General features: G+C 39.5%; 1 protein-coding gene across 1 annotated transcript; it reads right to left on the bottom strand.

The window, feature by feature from the left end:
- Positions 1–486: 486 nt before the first annotated feature.
- On the bottom strand, positions 487–16,622 carry mertka (c-mer proto-oncogene tyrosine kinase a). The gene is made up of 19 exons (XM_063491250.1): positions 16,400–16,622; positions 15,118–15,409; positions 14,932–15,032; positions 14,680–14,850; positions 9,509–9,595; positions 9,299–9,414; positions 9,035–9,224; positions 8,239–8,384; positions 5,214–5,349; positions 4,357–4,507; positions 3,735–3,823; positions 3,548–3,643; positions 3,342–3,422; positions 3,160–3,252; positions 2,925–3,043; positions 2,428–2,537; positions 2,097–2,256; positions 1,547–1,683; positions 487–1,287 (listed from the first exon to the last, which is right to left on the bottom strand). Exons 1-19 carry the CDS (start codon positions 16,479–16,481, stop codon positions 843–845), a joined length of 2,802 nt encoding a protein of 933 aa, XP_063347320.1. The 5' UTR covers positions 16,482–16,622; the 3' UTR covers positions 487–842.
- Between the last annotated feature and the right edge of the window lie 184 nt (positions 16,623–16,806).

Raw genomic sequence — 16,806 nt, forward strand, 5'->3', positions numbered from 1 at the left:
TGCCACCATTTCCAAACCATACATCTTAGCAGGTCTCACTACCATCTTGTATCTTCGCTTTCACTGTTGTTGCTTTCCTTATCTCACCAATCAACCCTGATACTCATCTCTGCCCACTCCACCCTACCGGAATTTGACCCCAGGAATTTAAACGACTCCTCGCATTCCACCCGCTCCCCTTCTATTCGCATGCATATTCTGTCTTGCTGTTACTGACCTGCATTCTTCTTCTTTACAGTGCATACCTCCACCTCTCTCTACTGTCACTACAGATCACAATGTGGTCTGTTATAGTTATACTCTAGGCCTGACCTCATCTGTCATCCTGCAATCAAGAAGGGCCTCAGAGCTGAAAGTTGAAGGCTTTTATGTCATCATTATGGTAATACAGTTCCCTTCTTACTGGAATACCAATAACAATAAATATCACAGGGATCTGTGAGGGAATTCTGGTCATTTTATGTCACACTTATCTATGTTTACTTTAAAGAAGTCAATAAATCCTTTATTTTAAAAGAAAAAGATCATTTTATAAATGTTCTGTACAATTTTCTATTTACACTGCAACACAGAAATCAATACAGTAAATACTTTTCACAGTTCAGAGTATCATAAGCTTATCGAACATGTGCATGAGTGTGTTTGAGGTTGACACGCAAAAAAAAAAAAGTATAAGCAACAACAAACACTGACATGTAGGCTGGCCATTTAAAGCATAAAATGCCTCTACAACAATCTATGAAAGTCCATAGCAGGAAATGTGCAGGTGCTTCCAGTACAACAAGGCAAAATGATTAGTACTGTCAACCCATGCAAGGGCTGTAACTGCTCAGTACCAAATGCTATAGCATGAAGGCGGGGTCATATAAGCTGTGATCCATCGCTGTTGCAGTGGTCCCATTTGCTTGACTTAAAGAATCATCTGACAAGAGAGGCGTATCCACTGTTGCAGCTCTCGGGGGCGCACTGGCGGAAATCACCACCACATAGCGATCGCTGCCATCATCCTGGTCATCCGCCACGCTCCCGTGAATGTCCGCGGTAACTACTGTATTTTCTGCTGCCATGCGGCTGCAGCAAGGTGAGGAGCTCAACACAGGAGGCTCTGCTTGAAGTGCCTCTCGATCGGGATCCTCCTCAGGAAAGCTGGTGTTGATATAAATGATATCATCCCTGCTGGAAGACTCTGGAAGCTTTTCGGCGAGCTTTTCCAACATTTCTCGCAGCTGGGGAAAGAAGGGTCGGTCTAGCGGATCGGCTCTCCAGCAGCTGTACATGATTTCATACCTAGACCCCAAGTATTGAGAAATAATTAGACTGGAACCTCGATTTTGGTACATTTCAAGGCGCATATTTTCAGGGTTGTAAAATTTAGCAATTCATTTTTGAGGTTTACTCTTGTGTTAATATGTTTTTAAAAAAGCTAGCCTCCAATATAAGATTAAGACCAACAATATCAAATTAAACTTTTATAGCGTCAATATGGTTACTTTCAAAGCAATCAAACCCAAAGTCAACATCTGTGTGAAGAACGACAAACACTCACAGTTCATCCAAACAATCTGGGGGCTGCTTCAGTCTGTGTCCTTCAACTAGATAATCATAAATTTCATGGTTCTGGACTCCAGGGTACGGCGTCATGCCTCTTGTAGCAATTTCCCACATGGTGACACCAAACGCCCACTGCGTGAGAACAGAATTTCAACTTGAGATTATATTTCATCATGAGGAAAAAAGTTGCTATGATGTTCACAAACTGGTATTTTCCTGCTGATAATACATAGAAATACTATGTATTATCCCAGGTTTAGCTGTACGATATTCTGCATTTTTCAAACAAAAATATATATTTTTTAATCTTCACGTGACACTTTAGATAAAAGTGCAAAAGAGGGGGAAAATCCTACACCTTGTTACACACTGATAAATATTGAGACACAGACGGTGCCCTGTCTAAGTCTAAGACCAAACCTTTTAAAATGTCACGTAGCAAAAGAGAAAGCAGCAAGAAAAACAAAAAGTGCAGAAAGTAGTCAGTTCTTTTAGTGACTGCATTTCATAGGTGTGTTTCTGGGAAAGCTATTGTTTCTACTCACCACATCACTCTTTACAGTAAAAACTCTGTCTGCCAGACTCTCTAATGCGATCCATTTTACAGGCATTTTCGCAATTCTTCCCTGCCTGTAATAGTCACCACTGTAGATCTTCTTTGATAATCCAAAGTCTGCTACACACACTGTCATGTCGTCACGCAGCCTGTAAGACAAACAAGGCGTGGACTTCATGACTAATGGAAAAAAGCAAATTTGATAAATCTCTGAAATAATAAATCATAGTTCTTTTATTTAAGAAGGCTGCGAATGTTGCCAGGAAAAGTTCAATCAATGCCTGCTCTACTTTGAACATAAATCAGAGGAAGTAACCTACATGCAGTTGCGTGCCGCCAGGTCTCGATGCAGAAAGTTACGACCACTGAGATACTCCATACCCGAAGCAATGTCAACCATGAACTTCAGGAGTGTCTGAGTGGGCAAGAACTGTGCAAGGAAACACAATACAGCAAACAGTTTAAATATTGTTTAGTCTAATCATAATCTATTCGTTTCAGGGTCGGGATCTGGAGTGTATTCCAGCTCACATGGGGTGTACTTGTCCAGGTAACAGTGTCTATCACAGGGCTAACATAAAAAGACTGACATCACACATAAATACATACAGGCACCAGGAAAACATGCAAAATCCACAGAGAGAAGTCCAGCCGACCATGACATTTAACATCTATCTTTCTTACGATAAGGTGACAGTGTCACCTTTTTCTTTGCAAACTCCTTTGACCAGTGACAGTGTCAACCACTACACCACTCTGTCACACTCTAATAAATATGATATTGAATTTGAAAGTTAGTGTTTGGGTAAAATCTTACCATTGGAGTCTCTCTGTGGCGTGAACGCAGCAGGAAGCTATGCAGATCTCCGTGTTTCATAAACGGCAGAATTACCATGGGTTTAGGAAAGTGTCCTGAGCCTACTTCCAAGCATACACCTAAAGACAAGAGGATAAGTCAGCACAATCAAAAATAAATGCATGGATATACAAAAGAAAGCGACTAAAGAAAGAAGCAAAGAGAACGTGCAGTAAGATATGAAGAGATCTCCTACCGAGCAGTTTGATGACATTAGGATGGTTGAAATCTTTCATGCAAGCGGCCTCATTCAGGAACTCTTCAATCTCCCTTTGAGAAAAACTATCCACTGTGTGGTAAAAAAAAACAAAAACATATTTGTTAGTTAAGACATATTTTTTTAAGTTAAGTTAATCTTTACATAACACAAGCACTTACATTTCATTGTCTTCACGGCAACCTTTTCTGAAGTGCCATCTGGTTGTGTGAAATGACCTTCCACCACTGAACCAAACTCACCTGGTAAAAATTAAGACCAGTCATAAACCTGTGCACATATACTGCATTTTACTGTAATCATTTGTAAACATGTCAGTGTAGATATGGATGCCTACAAATTTAGATACATGAAACTGATTACTCACCCTCTCCAAGAACCTTCCCCACTGAGAGCAGAGTTCTCATTACCATCACATCCTGAAGTTTGGCCTGGAGTTCCCCACTGATCCCAAGGTTCTCAACTGCAGACCGAAGACAAGAACATCATTTTTTTGATAACACATACATGTTATATGCGTGTTAATCTTCCTGTAGTAGCATTCAAGAACATACGAGTGACTCCTATGGCTGATCGGTTGTAGGACCTCTGTTGTGTGTACTGTATGACAGGCGGCAGCATTTCTTCATCTCTGCACCGCTGCCTGCAGGGGGAGACAGGGGAAAGAAAAAGCAGGGAATGTTGGTAATCCTCTGTCTGATGCTGTAAGAGGTCAGAAATAACATACAGGCTAAAAAATTCAACTAAAGACAAGGTCATAGAGAGGAAACCCTCTCTGTTGCCTTCCAGACTTTGAGGTTGGAATAATATTTTTCTCTCTGAAAAGCTGCCTGTGAAACATTCCTATCCATATCCTGAGTGGAAACAGTGAGTCATGGACTTCATAATGAAGAATTCCAGAGAATTGACAGCTGTTTGTTGTCCATCTCTCCAGCTGCACAGTTATTACATGACCTACTGTGCAGACTCCAATGACTAAGAGGAAGATAAGGAAGTTTACAAAGTGAATCCGGAAGTTACTACTACTGAAGAAAACATATATCGCAAAGAAGCAGTTTACAGTTAGCTGATTAAAATCAAAGTAAATACAGTTGTCTCATGAGCACACTGACCAGCAGCAAGTTCAAAGATCAGGTTATCATACTAGGATAATTACTTGTTAATTGTTAAGCCTACCCAAAACAGGAGTCATAAGCCTTGTTCCGAAAATAGAGAACCCCAAAGAGGATGATCAGCAGGACAAAGATGGTACAAATCACGATCCCCACAACATGGTTGGTGTGTTCTACCGCTGTCTCAGGGCCGGATGAAGGGCGTACGGTGGATTCTGAGATAAGAAGAAGAAACAAAGGAGAACACTTAGAAATCTGACATCCAGCAATTTAAGTTAAGGATCAGTTATCTGAAGTAGAGTTCGTCAGCTCACGCAACACATACAACATTTTTTATTCTGTGATGATAGTTTTCAACATAAGTTCTGATTCAAATGTTTCCCCTTTTTTTGAAACTTTAATGTATTCAGTCAGCGTTGCATTGAGATGAAAGCTAGCAGCTCGTGAGCATGCTTAAAATTGCAACACCAGAGTCTTGATTTTTGCCATGTTTACAATTTATATTTAGCACTGATCCCAAAGTACACCTGCACCTGATAGTAAAGTCAGTACTTTTGGAGGATTTTGGTCAACGTTTTGATGAGATGAAACTCTAAATTAACAGCTCCACATGAAAGACCAGGAAGCCAAAGTTATTTCACTCTCTAGGGACCAAAAGTGTGTGTACTGTATTTCATGGTGATTCATCCAAGAGTTTAAAAGATTTTAATCTCAGATGAAAGTAGCTGAAAAATAGGCAGTATTTCAGTCCTGTGAGCTTTCCGGCTAGTGTTTCCAAAAATACTGCAACCATAATAGGCACTGGTATCTATTCATAAGGCAGTAATAGTATTTTAGTACAGTAGTACAACATCAGCTGAACAATGCTGTGCAATTTATCAAATTATCAAGATGAGGAAATAAACAGAACGAGCCACTTACTGTCCTCTGGCACAAACAATTCAACTCGTGGGCTGACCATGCCTCTTCCTGCCTGCGTGCATGCGGCCACCTCCACACTGTAGGTTTTGTTGAATTCCTCCACAGCTACATGTGTCCAAGTGGTAAGACTATGGACCTGAAATAACATAAAATAAAAGACATAAAGCGAATTGCGTCTACTGTCATAACTGACTGTACAAAAAGAAAAACATGCTATGGTAAGGTTAATCATTATCACCTTGGAGAGAAAAGTTCAAACAGAAGGTTATAGTTCACAAGAGTTTGAAAGTTACATTAGGTTAAGTTCAACTAAAAGAAGAAGCAGATTTTAAGGAAAATAAAAGCTTGCTGGTGCAAGAGTACGCTGAGGAACGTCTTGAGCATTTGTGCAACAGCTCAAAATCCAGCTCAGCAACTTTTCATGCGTGCTCTCATTTTCTCTCCTTTTTTTCCTCATTTCCACTAAATGCAAAAATGAATTGATTAAAAAAACATGCCAAAGTGCACGCATGCTGATTTCACAGAGCTGCTCCCCTTTTGGGAAATCCAAAGGGAACCGTGTAGTAGTGATTACTGTATATAATAAAAGTCCCCATTTAAAAAAAAGGGAAGGACACAAACTTTTAGGATAAGCTCATGTGCTCAATGGGAGGGAGCATGTGACAGACTTAACCCTGTATTTCACAACACCATACGGTAAACGGTACATCTCAGTCTGCGCTGTTTTGTGCTGACAGGCAGATCTAAACCCATGATTAACACCTCTCATGTCTGTGACAACAAAAAAGGGCAACGTGAGGTTAAATATTCCTTCAGAAATAAACAATCAGAAAATGTTAATCTCAGATTCAAGAGAAATAATTGGCACCATTGATTTCTGATGCCAAAAAATTCACAATTACGAGCATCTATTTATTCCTCTGATTTAAAACTGATTGACATATTTTAACTATTTACCTTGACTTTGTCTATCCTGACAGCTGATTGGCTGTACTGTGTTTGTACGTATTTCCAGTCAAAGTTACAGTAATGACATAATCAACTGAATGAACAATACATAGGAATATCTGGAACTCACGTTCGCGTCCTATTGTTTTCATACCATAGTTACTTTGTGATGACTCAAAGACACATGCCAAATGGAGAAAACTACCAATGGCCAGTTTTTACACCCTCAGCTTCCTTTAACTACAACACAGACGGGAAGGACGGAGTCACTCTATTGTAGTAGAGCGCACTAATACAGGAAGAGAAGTATGACTACATGCAAACAGCATTATGAGCTATTAAAGTTGATTTAAAGAAACTAGTTTCCTTGAAATCCCTTTCCCGGCCTCGATGATGCCTTGTGGCAAATGAATAAACTGTTGTTCGCAAATAACTGTGGAGCTGACCTGTGGTTCAGTAGAGAAGACAAAGGGAGGGTCAGCTATTCCCAGTATGCAGCACTCATTCTTTTCATATTTTCATACATTAGTCTTTGTTATCTTTGATCTCTTTAACTCATTTCATTGTTTGCACATTTATTACTTGGACTTTCTCTTGGATACTTATTTTGTGTTTGTGTGTCTATTTCTTTCTTATTAGAATTTTTATTCTATGTTGTTTATTATATAAAAATTCTTATGATTCAGGGAGCCCGGCAAAATAAGGCCATCACTGTATAGTATAAATGCCCTTTATATACATTTGTATGTCACAAAAAAAAACTACTTATATTTCATATTCACAGGAGAAAGGTAAATGCTGTGCCACCTGTAGAAACCTTAATTTTCCACTTTCTTCCATTGGCTATGCCATGTGTGTTTATGAGTTTATATTTAAACACATATTTGATGGCAAATAAATGAAAACACATAGTTAGCATGTCACATATTTCACATATGCACTCATGTCTTAAATACAGCAGGTAGCAACTTGTTAATCATTTAATATACTAAAATGTCCTTATCCTTAAAGCGGACTTATTATTAGCATTTCCAAATGCTGGTTTACATTAGGGGACTCAACTAGAGTAGCTTTGTATGATTCACAGTTCCAAATTTTCCTTATTTATCACATTCTCGTTTTCTCTGGGGTATTTTCTCCTCCCCCTCCCATTAGTTTTTCTTCAGTTTTGTTCTGACTGACTTTGAGAAGAAGACCGGGGGGGGGGGGGGGGTCATATCAGAAACTGAGCATGAACCACAGAAGTCTATCTGGAACTATTTGAAACTGTCTAGTATGAATATCTTTAACACTGAAACTGTAACAGTCCATAGAGTGTTTAACAAATTCTTTAGAACACCTGTCATAAAATAGTAAAATGTAAATATTTTAGAAACATGTCAAAAACCTATATTATTAAATTAACCAATATTGTTAATTTAGAGTAGCTGTGGCATAAACCTTACACTGGGTGGTGGTCTAATAATTTTTAAAGCACTGTAAAAGGAAAAATAAAATAAAATAAGGAAACACATGATGGATCCCTTGTAAGATTTTCATCACTCGTTTTCACCTGTTTTTGATACAGTTTACAGTTAACCCTAAGCCTGAATGACATGCATTTTAGGAATTTATGTAAGAAATACAACAGCCTTTCCTTCATTCATGTAAGCACATCTTTAATCCTTTAAAGCTAAATGTATCATATTTAATATGTGATTTTTGTGAGTTTTTGAGGCTTCTACATCATCCGTGTGATTCACACACCCCCCCCCCCCAAAAAAAATTAATAAATAAAAAAATAAATAAAAAAAATAAAAATGCAGGATTCATTTTTAAGGTATACAATGCAAAAAAAGAGTCTGATTAGCAAATAAGCTACAAATTCAGGGTTAATGTTCAAACTTTTCTTGGAGTTACCACTTTAGGTACAGGTGTTCTGAAAGAGCAAGTTTAAAGTTGAATGCGTACATTTCTTTTCTTTTTCTTAAAATAATAATAACAGTAAGAAGAAGAACAAGAGAAACGAGAATTGTCCGTTGTAAAACAATAAAAATAAAAAGGCTATATTTAATTACTATATCACAGATAAGCTCACCTTTTTCTGGTGTGTGCCATATCTAACAATGACATCATAACCACTTAGGATCCCGTTTATCTTATCACTGGGCGGAGGTTTCCACCCGATCACCAGGCTTGAGCCTTCAAGCTGCACTGTGACATTTCCGGGATGAATTGATGGCACTAAGAACGCAACGAGAAATGGAAAATGGGATTATGACATAATTCACAGTCATTGCAAACCTATAAAGTGAAAGAAAAATGAGTTGGACTACTCTTCAATATAAATCTTTGATTACGGTTTGGTATGCGGTCACTTCTGGTCACAGCATATCAAATCATTCAACTAAAATGTCCCCTCTGGTGGATTTAGGAAGGAAGTTGAAAGCAGCTCCACCCAGTAAGAACTTTGTGTTTTCTCAGTGAAACCACTCCTATTTCCTATGTTACTCTTTAGGAAAACAACAGAGGTTTAGTGGATAAAACATTTTTTCTGAACAGGGCTTGCTGTGGGCAGATCAGGTAGTTGTGCAAGTGCTGAAAATTCCAGCTATTATTGCACTGCAACTGTGAGCAGGCTTACATTAAGCACATTTTGGATAGTAAAGTAGTCAGTTAATTACACAGTGCTCCTGAAAGCTAAACAAGGATGATGGGAAGGAGGCAGGAGCACAACACACAGGTCCTGTATTGTAAATATCATCATCGTTTGTAAGACAAACACAGACCGAGCATTTTTATATGCTGGGTTTTAAATGCTGGGATGAGTTTAATTTTATTTAGGAATTGCATTATAATTCAACCTTCAAATCATTCCTGTAGCGTCAACACACCTCCTTCTGTGGTGTTGCTCTCGACCCACTTGCTGTTTGGAGAGGCGCCCTGTTCGTTACTGCAGGAAACACTCAGGTTGTACTTCGTCATAGCCTGCAGTCCAGGGACTTCACTGTGAAAAGGCGGCACTGTGACGTTGATGAATCTGGTGGTCGTCACTTCCCCTTCCCTCCGACTCACCTCTCTAACCTTAGATCGGAGAACATGTGATCAGTATGATGCTGTTAAACAATGGCACAGTTTGCATTAAACATGGGGCTTACTCTGATTCGGCACGTGGTGAGTGGAGAGAAGCCATCATGCCCAGGAGTCCAGCTCAACGTCAGCTTATTGGACTGCCTCTCTGTCACAGTAACATGAGTGGGAGGTCTGGGATGAACTAGAAAACACCACAAAAACCAGCATCAGCTACCATCTTGTAAAGCGGGAAAATCATCTGGAATATTATTAGACCTGGAAGCTGCCAGTTTTACCTTTAACATTGACGTGTGCTTCTCTGGATGTGGTGATGCCCTTCGTGTTGTTAGCTTCACAGCTGAACCGAGTGTATTTATCCACACCTGCAGTTGAGATATTTGAGTGAATCATGTAGCACTTCAGTACAGTGTGAAACAAAAACAACCAGTCTTCAAGGTTATGACAGCACTGACTCAGCTCCACTGTTATTAATCTATAAGACAAAGGCAGAGCACAAACCAGCAACACATTGTCGCCACTCTCAAACTGATTTGTTTATGTGTCAAAGGTGAATCTGGGGCAAAACTGGCATGTCATTCTCAATGAAGAAGTGAGAGTGAGGCCCGGCTGAAACATCATATGGAAAAAAAAAATCTCATTTAAGAATGATTCACTCATTTATCATAATTCCAAATTTCACAAAGAAGTGCCTCTTACAATAAAAGATCAAACTGAGCCTCTCCAGTATGATGGACTGTAGTAACAATCCTTTTCGATGGGTCTGTTTTCCTCAGCACACAATTTCCGTCTTTCAACAGCAACAGATCTGTCCAGTTAGAAAAGGACGGGGACATTGAGCGATAATGAGCCTTTTGTGCTCTGCTTCCATCTCAGAAACTTTTCCACAAAGCAATTCACAGTCCAGCTTGTGAGAGATAAGCGGAACTGACGTGAGAGGTTGCCTTTCTATGCTCAGGAGAACCAGGATAAAGTGTGCTTCACTTATCACCTAAACACAGGCTACAGTAGATTTGTTTGCAAAAAGACAGAGAGCTGTACTTAGATTAAATTAAATAATCAGTTACCATTAAATAATCAAGTTACACGTGAGTGAAAATGTGCAAATCTAATTTTGACATGGCTCACTGCAAACTGCATGGCATACAGACAGTAGCAGCATAGTAGGAAGTAAGCAGATTCAAAACAACACGTGCTTGCTGTCTATACTAACCATATGAGCAATCAGGAGACTTCCCAGAGGTTTCATGTTAACCAAATAGATATGAAAAAAAGTATTGGGTTACACAACAAGGGCGTTTCATAAATAACGGTGCAAACTAAATGTACACAAGAGGTGTGTATTTGCTGGAAAAGGGAATTGATTCAAAGGTGGAGAATTATCGTTTCTGCTTTTATTCTACTTGGAAATAAATTAAAGTGAAAATCAGCAACACAACAGGAAAATTAAATTCAAGTGGAAATGTGAAGTTGTGAGTGGGATGGAGAAACCAAAATGCATCATGTAAGTCCTGTAGTGCGGTTCTCCCAACCTCTATTTATCCGGTTTGGGGTTGCTCCAGGTTTCTGAGCTGTATGAGATGTATGTTATTTTTCCAGTTTCTTCTCAGGGAGTAAATATAGCCAAAAGCCACTCTGCCAGACTGCAGCTAATCCAAGCGTTTCACTCATTATTGCTTTGTGTGCCAGATTTACTCCCTCAGTTTTTTTCAAGCTGAAGTGATAAACCTGTTGCTTCTTCCTTAACACTAGAGACTGAATCTTATGCAGCTTCTTGCTGCTGAGCCAGGTTAAATATTGAAGCATAAAATGCTTTCCAATCTCAACTTAATCCCTCGTTAGCCTGTACTACTGTTTAGGAATATTCTTCCTTTAAATACAAGTAGCAATAATTTACCACAATTAAGCAACAAAAAGCACTGTGATGATACCCTGGAGTCTCAAATTTAGCAAAACAAGACTCATAGTATGCATAAGATGACTACACAGAGATCTGGGTTTACGTGGTTCTATTGTGGCAATATTTGGTCCTGCACAGAGCCCTGGTAGCCTGCAGCCCTCTGTGTCTAGCCCCTCCCTACTGGGTAGTGGGCCGTCCTGTGAATGAGGTCTTTGTCCCCGGAGCCAACCCCCGAACAGGCTCCCTATGCAGCTCCCCCTCCTCCTTCCCTTTATTGCACATGCTGGACCAAAGCACAGCTCTGAACCTTTAACCCCCTCAGCTTTGGCTGTATCACTACGCAATGGCTACTGCAGGGGTGTTTAGCCTGTGGCAAAGTCAAAATGAAGGATCAGGGCATAAAGAGCAAAGGTTGTACTTCTAATAACAAATATTGTCTTTTAAGAAGAGAGAGGGGGTCATAAACTTGAGGTGATAAAGTGAGAGTCTGTTTATAAAATGTTATACAATTTCTGTACAACATGGGACTAAAACTCATTTTACAACAAGCCTTGATCTTCAAATACAGCACAGTCATGAGAAAGAATAAGCTTACATTGATGTTAACATTAATGTACAGCTAAATAATCAGTTAGTCAGTCAAGACTTTATTCCTAACAAATATTATAATGATTTTTAAGACAAAATGCCTGAATTCTCTGATTATTTCTGTTTTAAAACTTAAACTAATGTCTTTCAGTTCTGTCCTGATCTAACACATAAAGTAATATGAACATGACAACTTTAGGGAACATTTCGTACTGGGCGTTTTATACACAGTCTCCCATTTTCAGGGACTAAAAGTTTACTATCAGTTGAATGATAAGAACTTTCATGGTCAGGGTAGGCCTTTCATTTCATGACAAATGAAGCAAACAAAATATCTGAAGTTGATTTGATGTATTGTTGTGGGTTTTTTATAGCTTTTCCTTGTAATTTTAAATACAAGACCAAAGAGATGTCCATACCGGTAAGAGGGGCCATCATTAGGCTGATGAAACAAAATGAAGCTATTAGAGAGACAGCACAATTCTTAAAAAGAAGCAATAAACTGACCAGTTCAGGACCAATGAAAGCCCTGAAAGACCACAGAGGACTAAAGTGTGTGATCACAGAATTATTTCCATGGTTAAGAAAAACAGCTTCAAAACTACATCTAATCAAGTCAAGAACACTATCAAGGAGGTAGACTTAACAATATCATGATCTACGGTCAACAGACGTCTTCAAAAATGTAAATACAAATGGTTTACAATGAGCAACAAACTACTGGTCACACTCAAAAACAAGAAGGCCAAATGACACTTTGCTAGAAATCATCTAAAAGAATCTGAACAGCTCTACAAAAAGTTTTGTGCAGATGAAACCAAGGTTAACTTATACCAGAAAGACATAAAGTAAAAGTATGAAGAAGGAGAGAAACAGCTGATGGTCCAAAATGTCTGTGAAGGTTCTCAGTCATCCAGGTCATCGTAGTTTAAGGAGCTTGGAAAGAAAAGTGTCTGGACTTCTTTAGGTTTCTCTCACATACCGGGTCATTTGATCTCAGTAAATCACATGATAAGGTGGGGCTAGGTTTCACAATGGGTTCACTCGAAACCTTGGCTGATTGTGACCCACACCTGTTTTCACACTTTTGCTTGTGTGATTAGGAAGATGATCAATTGGAGGTCCAAAACCCTCTTGGGGACACTCCCATAGGGCTTAAAATCTGGGACTCACCACCAGTTGCTCTTAGAACTGAAGAAGCTTCTCAGATGAGAAGTGAAACGTCTTCAAGGAAACTTAAAGAAGTCCTGATGCTTTTCTTTCGAATCTCCTTAGATGGTCCAAAGTATTCTATAATATCTCAGGACGGTGGAGATAACCAGGAACCGGTAATTGGGCTTCAGTTTTAGGGAGCTGTTGGGTCATCAATTTTTTCTACAGTCACTGAGTGGACTGATCACTAGTGTTTACTGATGATGTGACTGCTGATAGTAGTGGGATTAACTGTGAAGTTTAAAGGATTATGGTCTCTGCTCAGATTCTTTCAATTGCTGCAAAACTGATCAGAGAGCTCATCACACTACAAATGGATGAAGACCCAAAGCACAATAAAGGCAATCCAAGAGTTTCTCAAGTAAAAAAAATGGGATATTCTTCAATGTGCAGGTCAGTCACCTGACCTCAACCCAATAGAGCATGATTGCTCTTATTAAATACAAATTTGAATAATAAAATAGACCCACAAGGCTTGTGTCCCTGTAAATGCAATTTTTTTGTAAAAGCAGTAGAATTAAAACTGGATGTCTGCAATTGTTTGATTGTTTGATAAAGACATAATGACAGTGTAGTGGTGTACAGAGGAAAAACTAAAAATTTGTTCAACAAATTAAGAACCTAACTCTAAATTGTTTGTTTGTTCATACAGAAACCAAAATGCAGCGTGTCTCGTGGCCTGTTGGTTAAGGTTCAAAACTGAAACACTGTCAAGCAAATCTTTGCTGCCCTTATTTTTCCTATCACTTTCAATGATCATAAGAATCTGCAAAATGTGGTGTTTTGGGAAAATTTACAGTCTTAATGCTAAACTAGCCTAATCAGCTGCTGACTCCAGCTGTTTGCTGACAACAAGCACATTTCTCTCATTGTTGAGCTACTGCTTAACTGAAGCTTACAGCAAATGTTGTTTTTTCACATTTAGCACTTTCTCCAGTGCATTCACGATACAGTCAGCCGGCATTGTTACAAATGCGTACTAACCATGCATGAATGACCGCTGATAACCATTCAGCAGTGCAGCAGACAGCCCAAGTGACACAGGACATGGTGACAAATCTCACTGCAGTAAGCAAGGTGCAGATGCTGAGGCAGCATAGATGAGTCAGAATAGAATCTACCAACGGAGTGACGATACCCTAAATCAGACTAACTCCATACTTTGTAGCCATCTGAGCGCCAAATATCTCTTTATCTTTGTTGGTAAATGCTTCCACCCTTAGCCTCAAAAGGAAGTCAGTCAAAGTAAAACCAGCTATTTCAGTTGGTTTTATAAGGTGTAACACTTTTACACCATTTTTACAAGTCTGGGGATCTTCTTTTAAAAAGCTCTCTTTAGATTTGTTCTTTAGAAAAACCACTAAAGCTTGTTCAAAAAGCAGTTTCAATAAATTTGCACAGATGGAGCAGACGTCATGGGAACTCTTGTTCGACAAGAGTTTACAAAAAAGGCAAAGAAGGGAACAAAGTATTGCTGTGACAACCCATAATGTGCATCTTCAGCCTCTTTCTGTCTCACTTAAGGTGTCTTGCAGACTTGATTATGCAGAGTCATATGTCTTGTGTACGTTCATTCCGCATTGAGTAAGGAGAAAAGCAAGAAACAACACTTGTTTTAGGAAGCTTTGTTCCCCCAAGAGGAACAGGCAAAGAGAAGGAAGTGCTAATAGATAAATTCTTGTGAAACAAAGTCTTTATGTATGAGGTTGTGATACAGAGATAAAGATTATTTTGGGTGGCAACACTCGCCTGGTACAGAGAAGTTGCTGGGAGAGCTGTAAACCTCAGTATAAGGTGATCCATCACGGAACCAGCGGATATGAACAGGGCCTGGTGGTCCCACCGCTTCACAGGACAGGGTGAAAGGTGTGTATATTGTTACGTTCTTGTCCTCTGGTTGCTTGACAAATGTTGGCAGACCTAAGTCAGATTAACGAAGTATGAAAGAATGCGAAACGTGTGGACAAAGAAGTTTTGAATACTCTGGATACTAAAACTCACCTTCTACCCGAATGCTGATCGGATCAGACTCTACCAACATGTTGCTGATACTCAGTCGGCATCGATACTCTCCAGCATCCACTCTCTGCACATGTTTAATGCTGTAATATGTAATGCATAAGGACACATCAGTTTATGTACCTAATCTGTCATATCACACACATTTCACCTTCATGTGATACATACAAGACAGTGGAGAGGAGAGTTGATACGCCATCTGTGATGGAGTGGAGCTCATTCATCACCACATGGATGTTTGGCGACAGCTCCTTACTATCCTTCACCCACAGGATGGCGGGCTCCAGTCTGGTATCAGGAATGTCAATGGAACAGTTCAGTTTGGCTTCATGGCCCTCTGACAGCTGAATGGTGCCAACAGTGGGCTTAAAGCGGAGTTTCCTGAGCTCATCTGGACTCAGATACATCCGAGAAACAACTCGAGGTATCACAAGAGGCTCCGAGGTCCTGGAAGGTTGTGCTGTTTACAAAAATAAATGGTAAAATGGATATATACTTGATAAAGATATGATATTGATTTTACAAGAACAGATTTCATGTAACACTGCTAAGCTTTAAAATAATGCAGAGTAGGTTTGACAGTAAGTAAAGTAACGTTTTGAAGTTTGGTGGGGAGGGGTTTTCTCAAACAACTGATTATTAATTTAAAACATTCCAACAACATCTGGATGTTTCGTTTTCACTGTGAGAAACGTTTCTTCACCCATCCCAGTGACTTCTTCAGACCGAAACTAGTACCATTGCCTAACAATGACCTCACGACCCATTGTTAGTCAGTGGTACCATATAGATGCACTGTTTATTAGGTTGGGGAAACCTGCAGGCAGTTGAGACTGAAGAGGTCGCTTAGGTGAAAACGCACTCTCCCACTGAAACGCAACGTGTTTGAGCATGCATCGGGACAGTTAGAAACATAAACTTTTAGAGAAAAAAGTGGAAATTATCATAACAATTAATCAGGTCAAGGGTTATTTTCTGCATATTATTTAAGAGAGTGAAAAAGAACACATTGGATTTGCTTTTTAAATCAAAAATCTTTTTCTAAGAGGGCCGCGTAGCAAAATTGGGCCACACGAGGAGAAAAACAAGGTGATTTACGCAGTCAGGATTTTTAAAGGTGTTCTATGAATTATAACTCACGGGACTTTTAATTTATAGCTATCCTGACGTGCTTTCACTGCCACCGTTCCGTTTATGCCACATTTTGTGACTTAATTAAAAAGCAAAATGCTACAAAAAGAAATCTACAGAAATCTTCTAGGCTTTCCAGCGACTGATACAAAACTATTTAACCAGATATTTAAATCTGTCCCAGCTGCGGTCCGTCATGCTGAGGAATGCTTCTCTCTCTGCAAAGTAGTGGACAGGAGACCCGGACCGAGCTCTGAACTTTATTGGAATTAAGTCAGTGCAGCAAAACACATTCTTTGAAAGAAAATTAACAACTTACCGCTGACGGGAATCCACACAAGTATTGCTATAGTCGTAGAAAACAAAACCACCCAATCGGGTTTTTCTGATTTCTTTGCCATGACCGGTCCGGAGAACTTAAACTGCTTCTTTTCGTCCCACAGCACAAGTCCGCAAGCGTTTTAAATATGACGGGATTGTGCCAAAACGCACAATTCAGCTGCGACAATATCCAACATCACCCAGCAGAGTGGCTTCAGCGTCGCTTGTGTAAATAGTTGCAACACCACGTAGCTGAAGAGGGGGGGAAAACGTTTACCAAGTGGCACGTCACAGATGGAATCCCACGAAGGCGGGACTGCGTGTGGAAATACTAGAGACTGTATAGAACATATAGATGATATATCTTTATGCTGTCTGTGGGAAATACTGAAAGTTAGCCTGAAG

This window comes from Pelmatolapia mariae, linkage group LG13 (genome assembly GCF_036321145.2).
Source record: "Pelmatolapia mariae isolate MD_Pm_ZW linkage group LG13, Pm_UMD_F_2, whole genome shotgun sequence".
In the NCBI taxonomy this organism is placed as follows: Eukaryota; Metazoa; Chordata; class Actinopteri; order Cichliformes; family Cichlidae; genus Pelmatolapia; species Pelmatolapia mariae.

Coding starts and splice junctions, on each gene's coding strand:
- mertka (XM_063491250.1), bottom strand. CDS start 16,481: ATGGCAAAGAAATCAGAAAAACCCGATTGGGTGGTTTTGTTTTCTACG. Junction 3,253..3,341: donor TGCCGTGAAGACAATGAAAT/GTAAGTGCTTGT, acceptor TTTACCACACAG/TGGATAGTTTTTCTCAAAGG. Junction 2,538..2,924: donor GCCACAGAGAGACTCCAATG/GTAAGATTTTAC, acceptor TTCCTTGCACAG/TTCTTGCCCACTCAGACACT.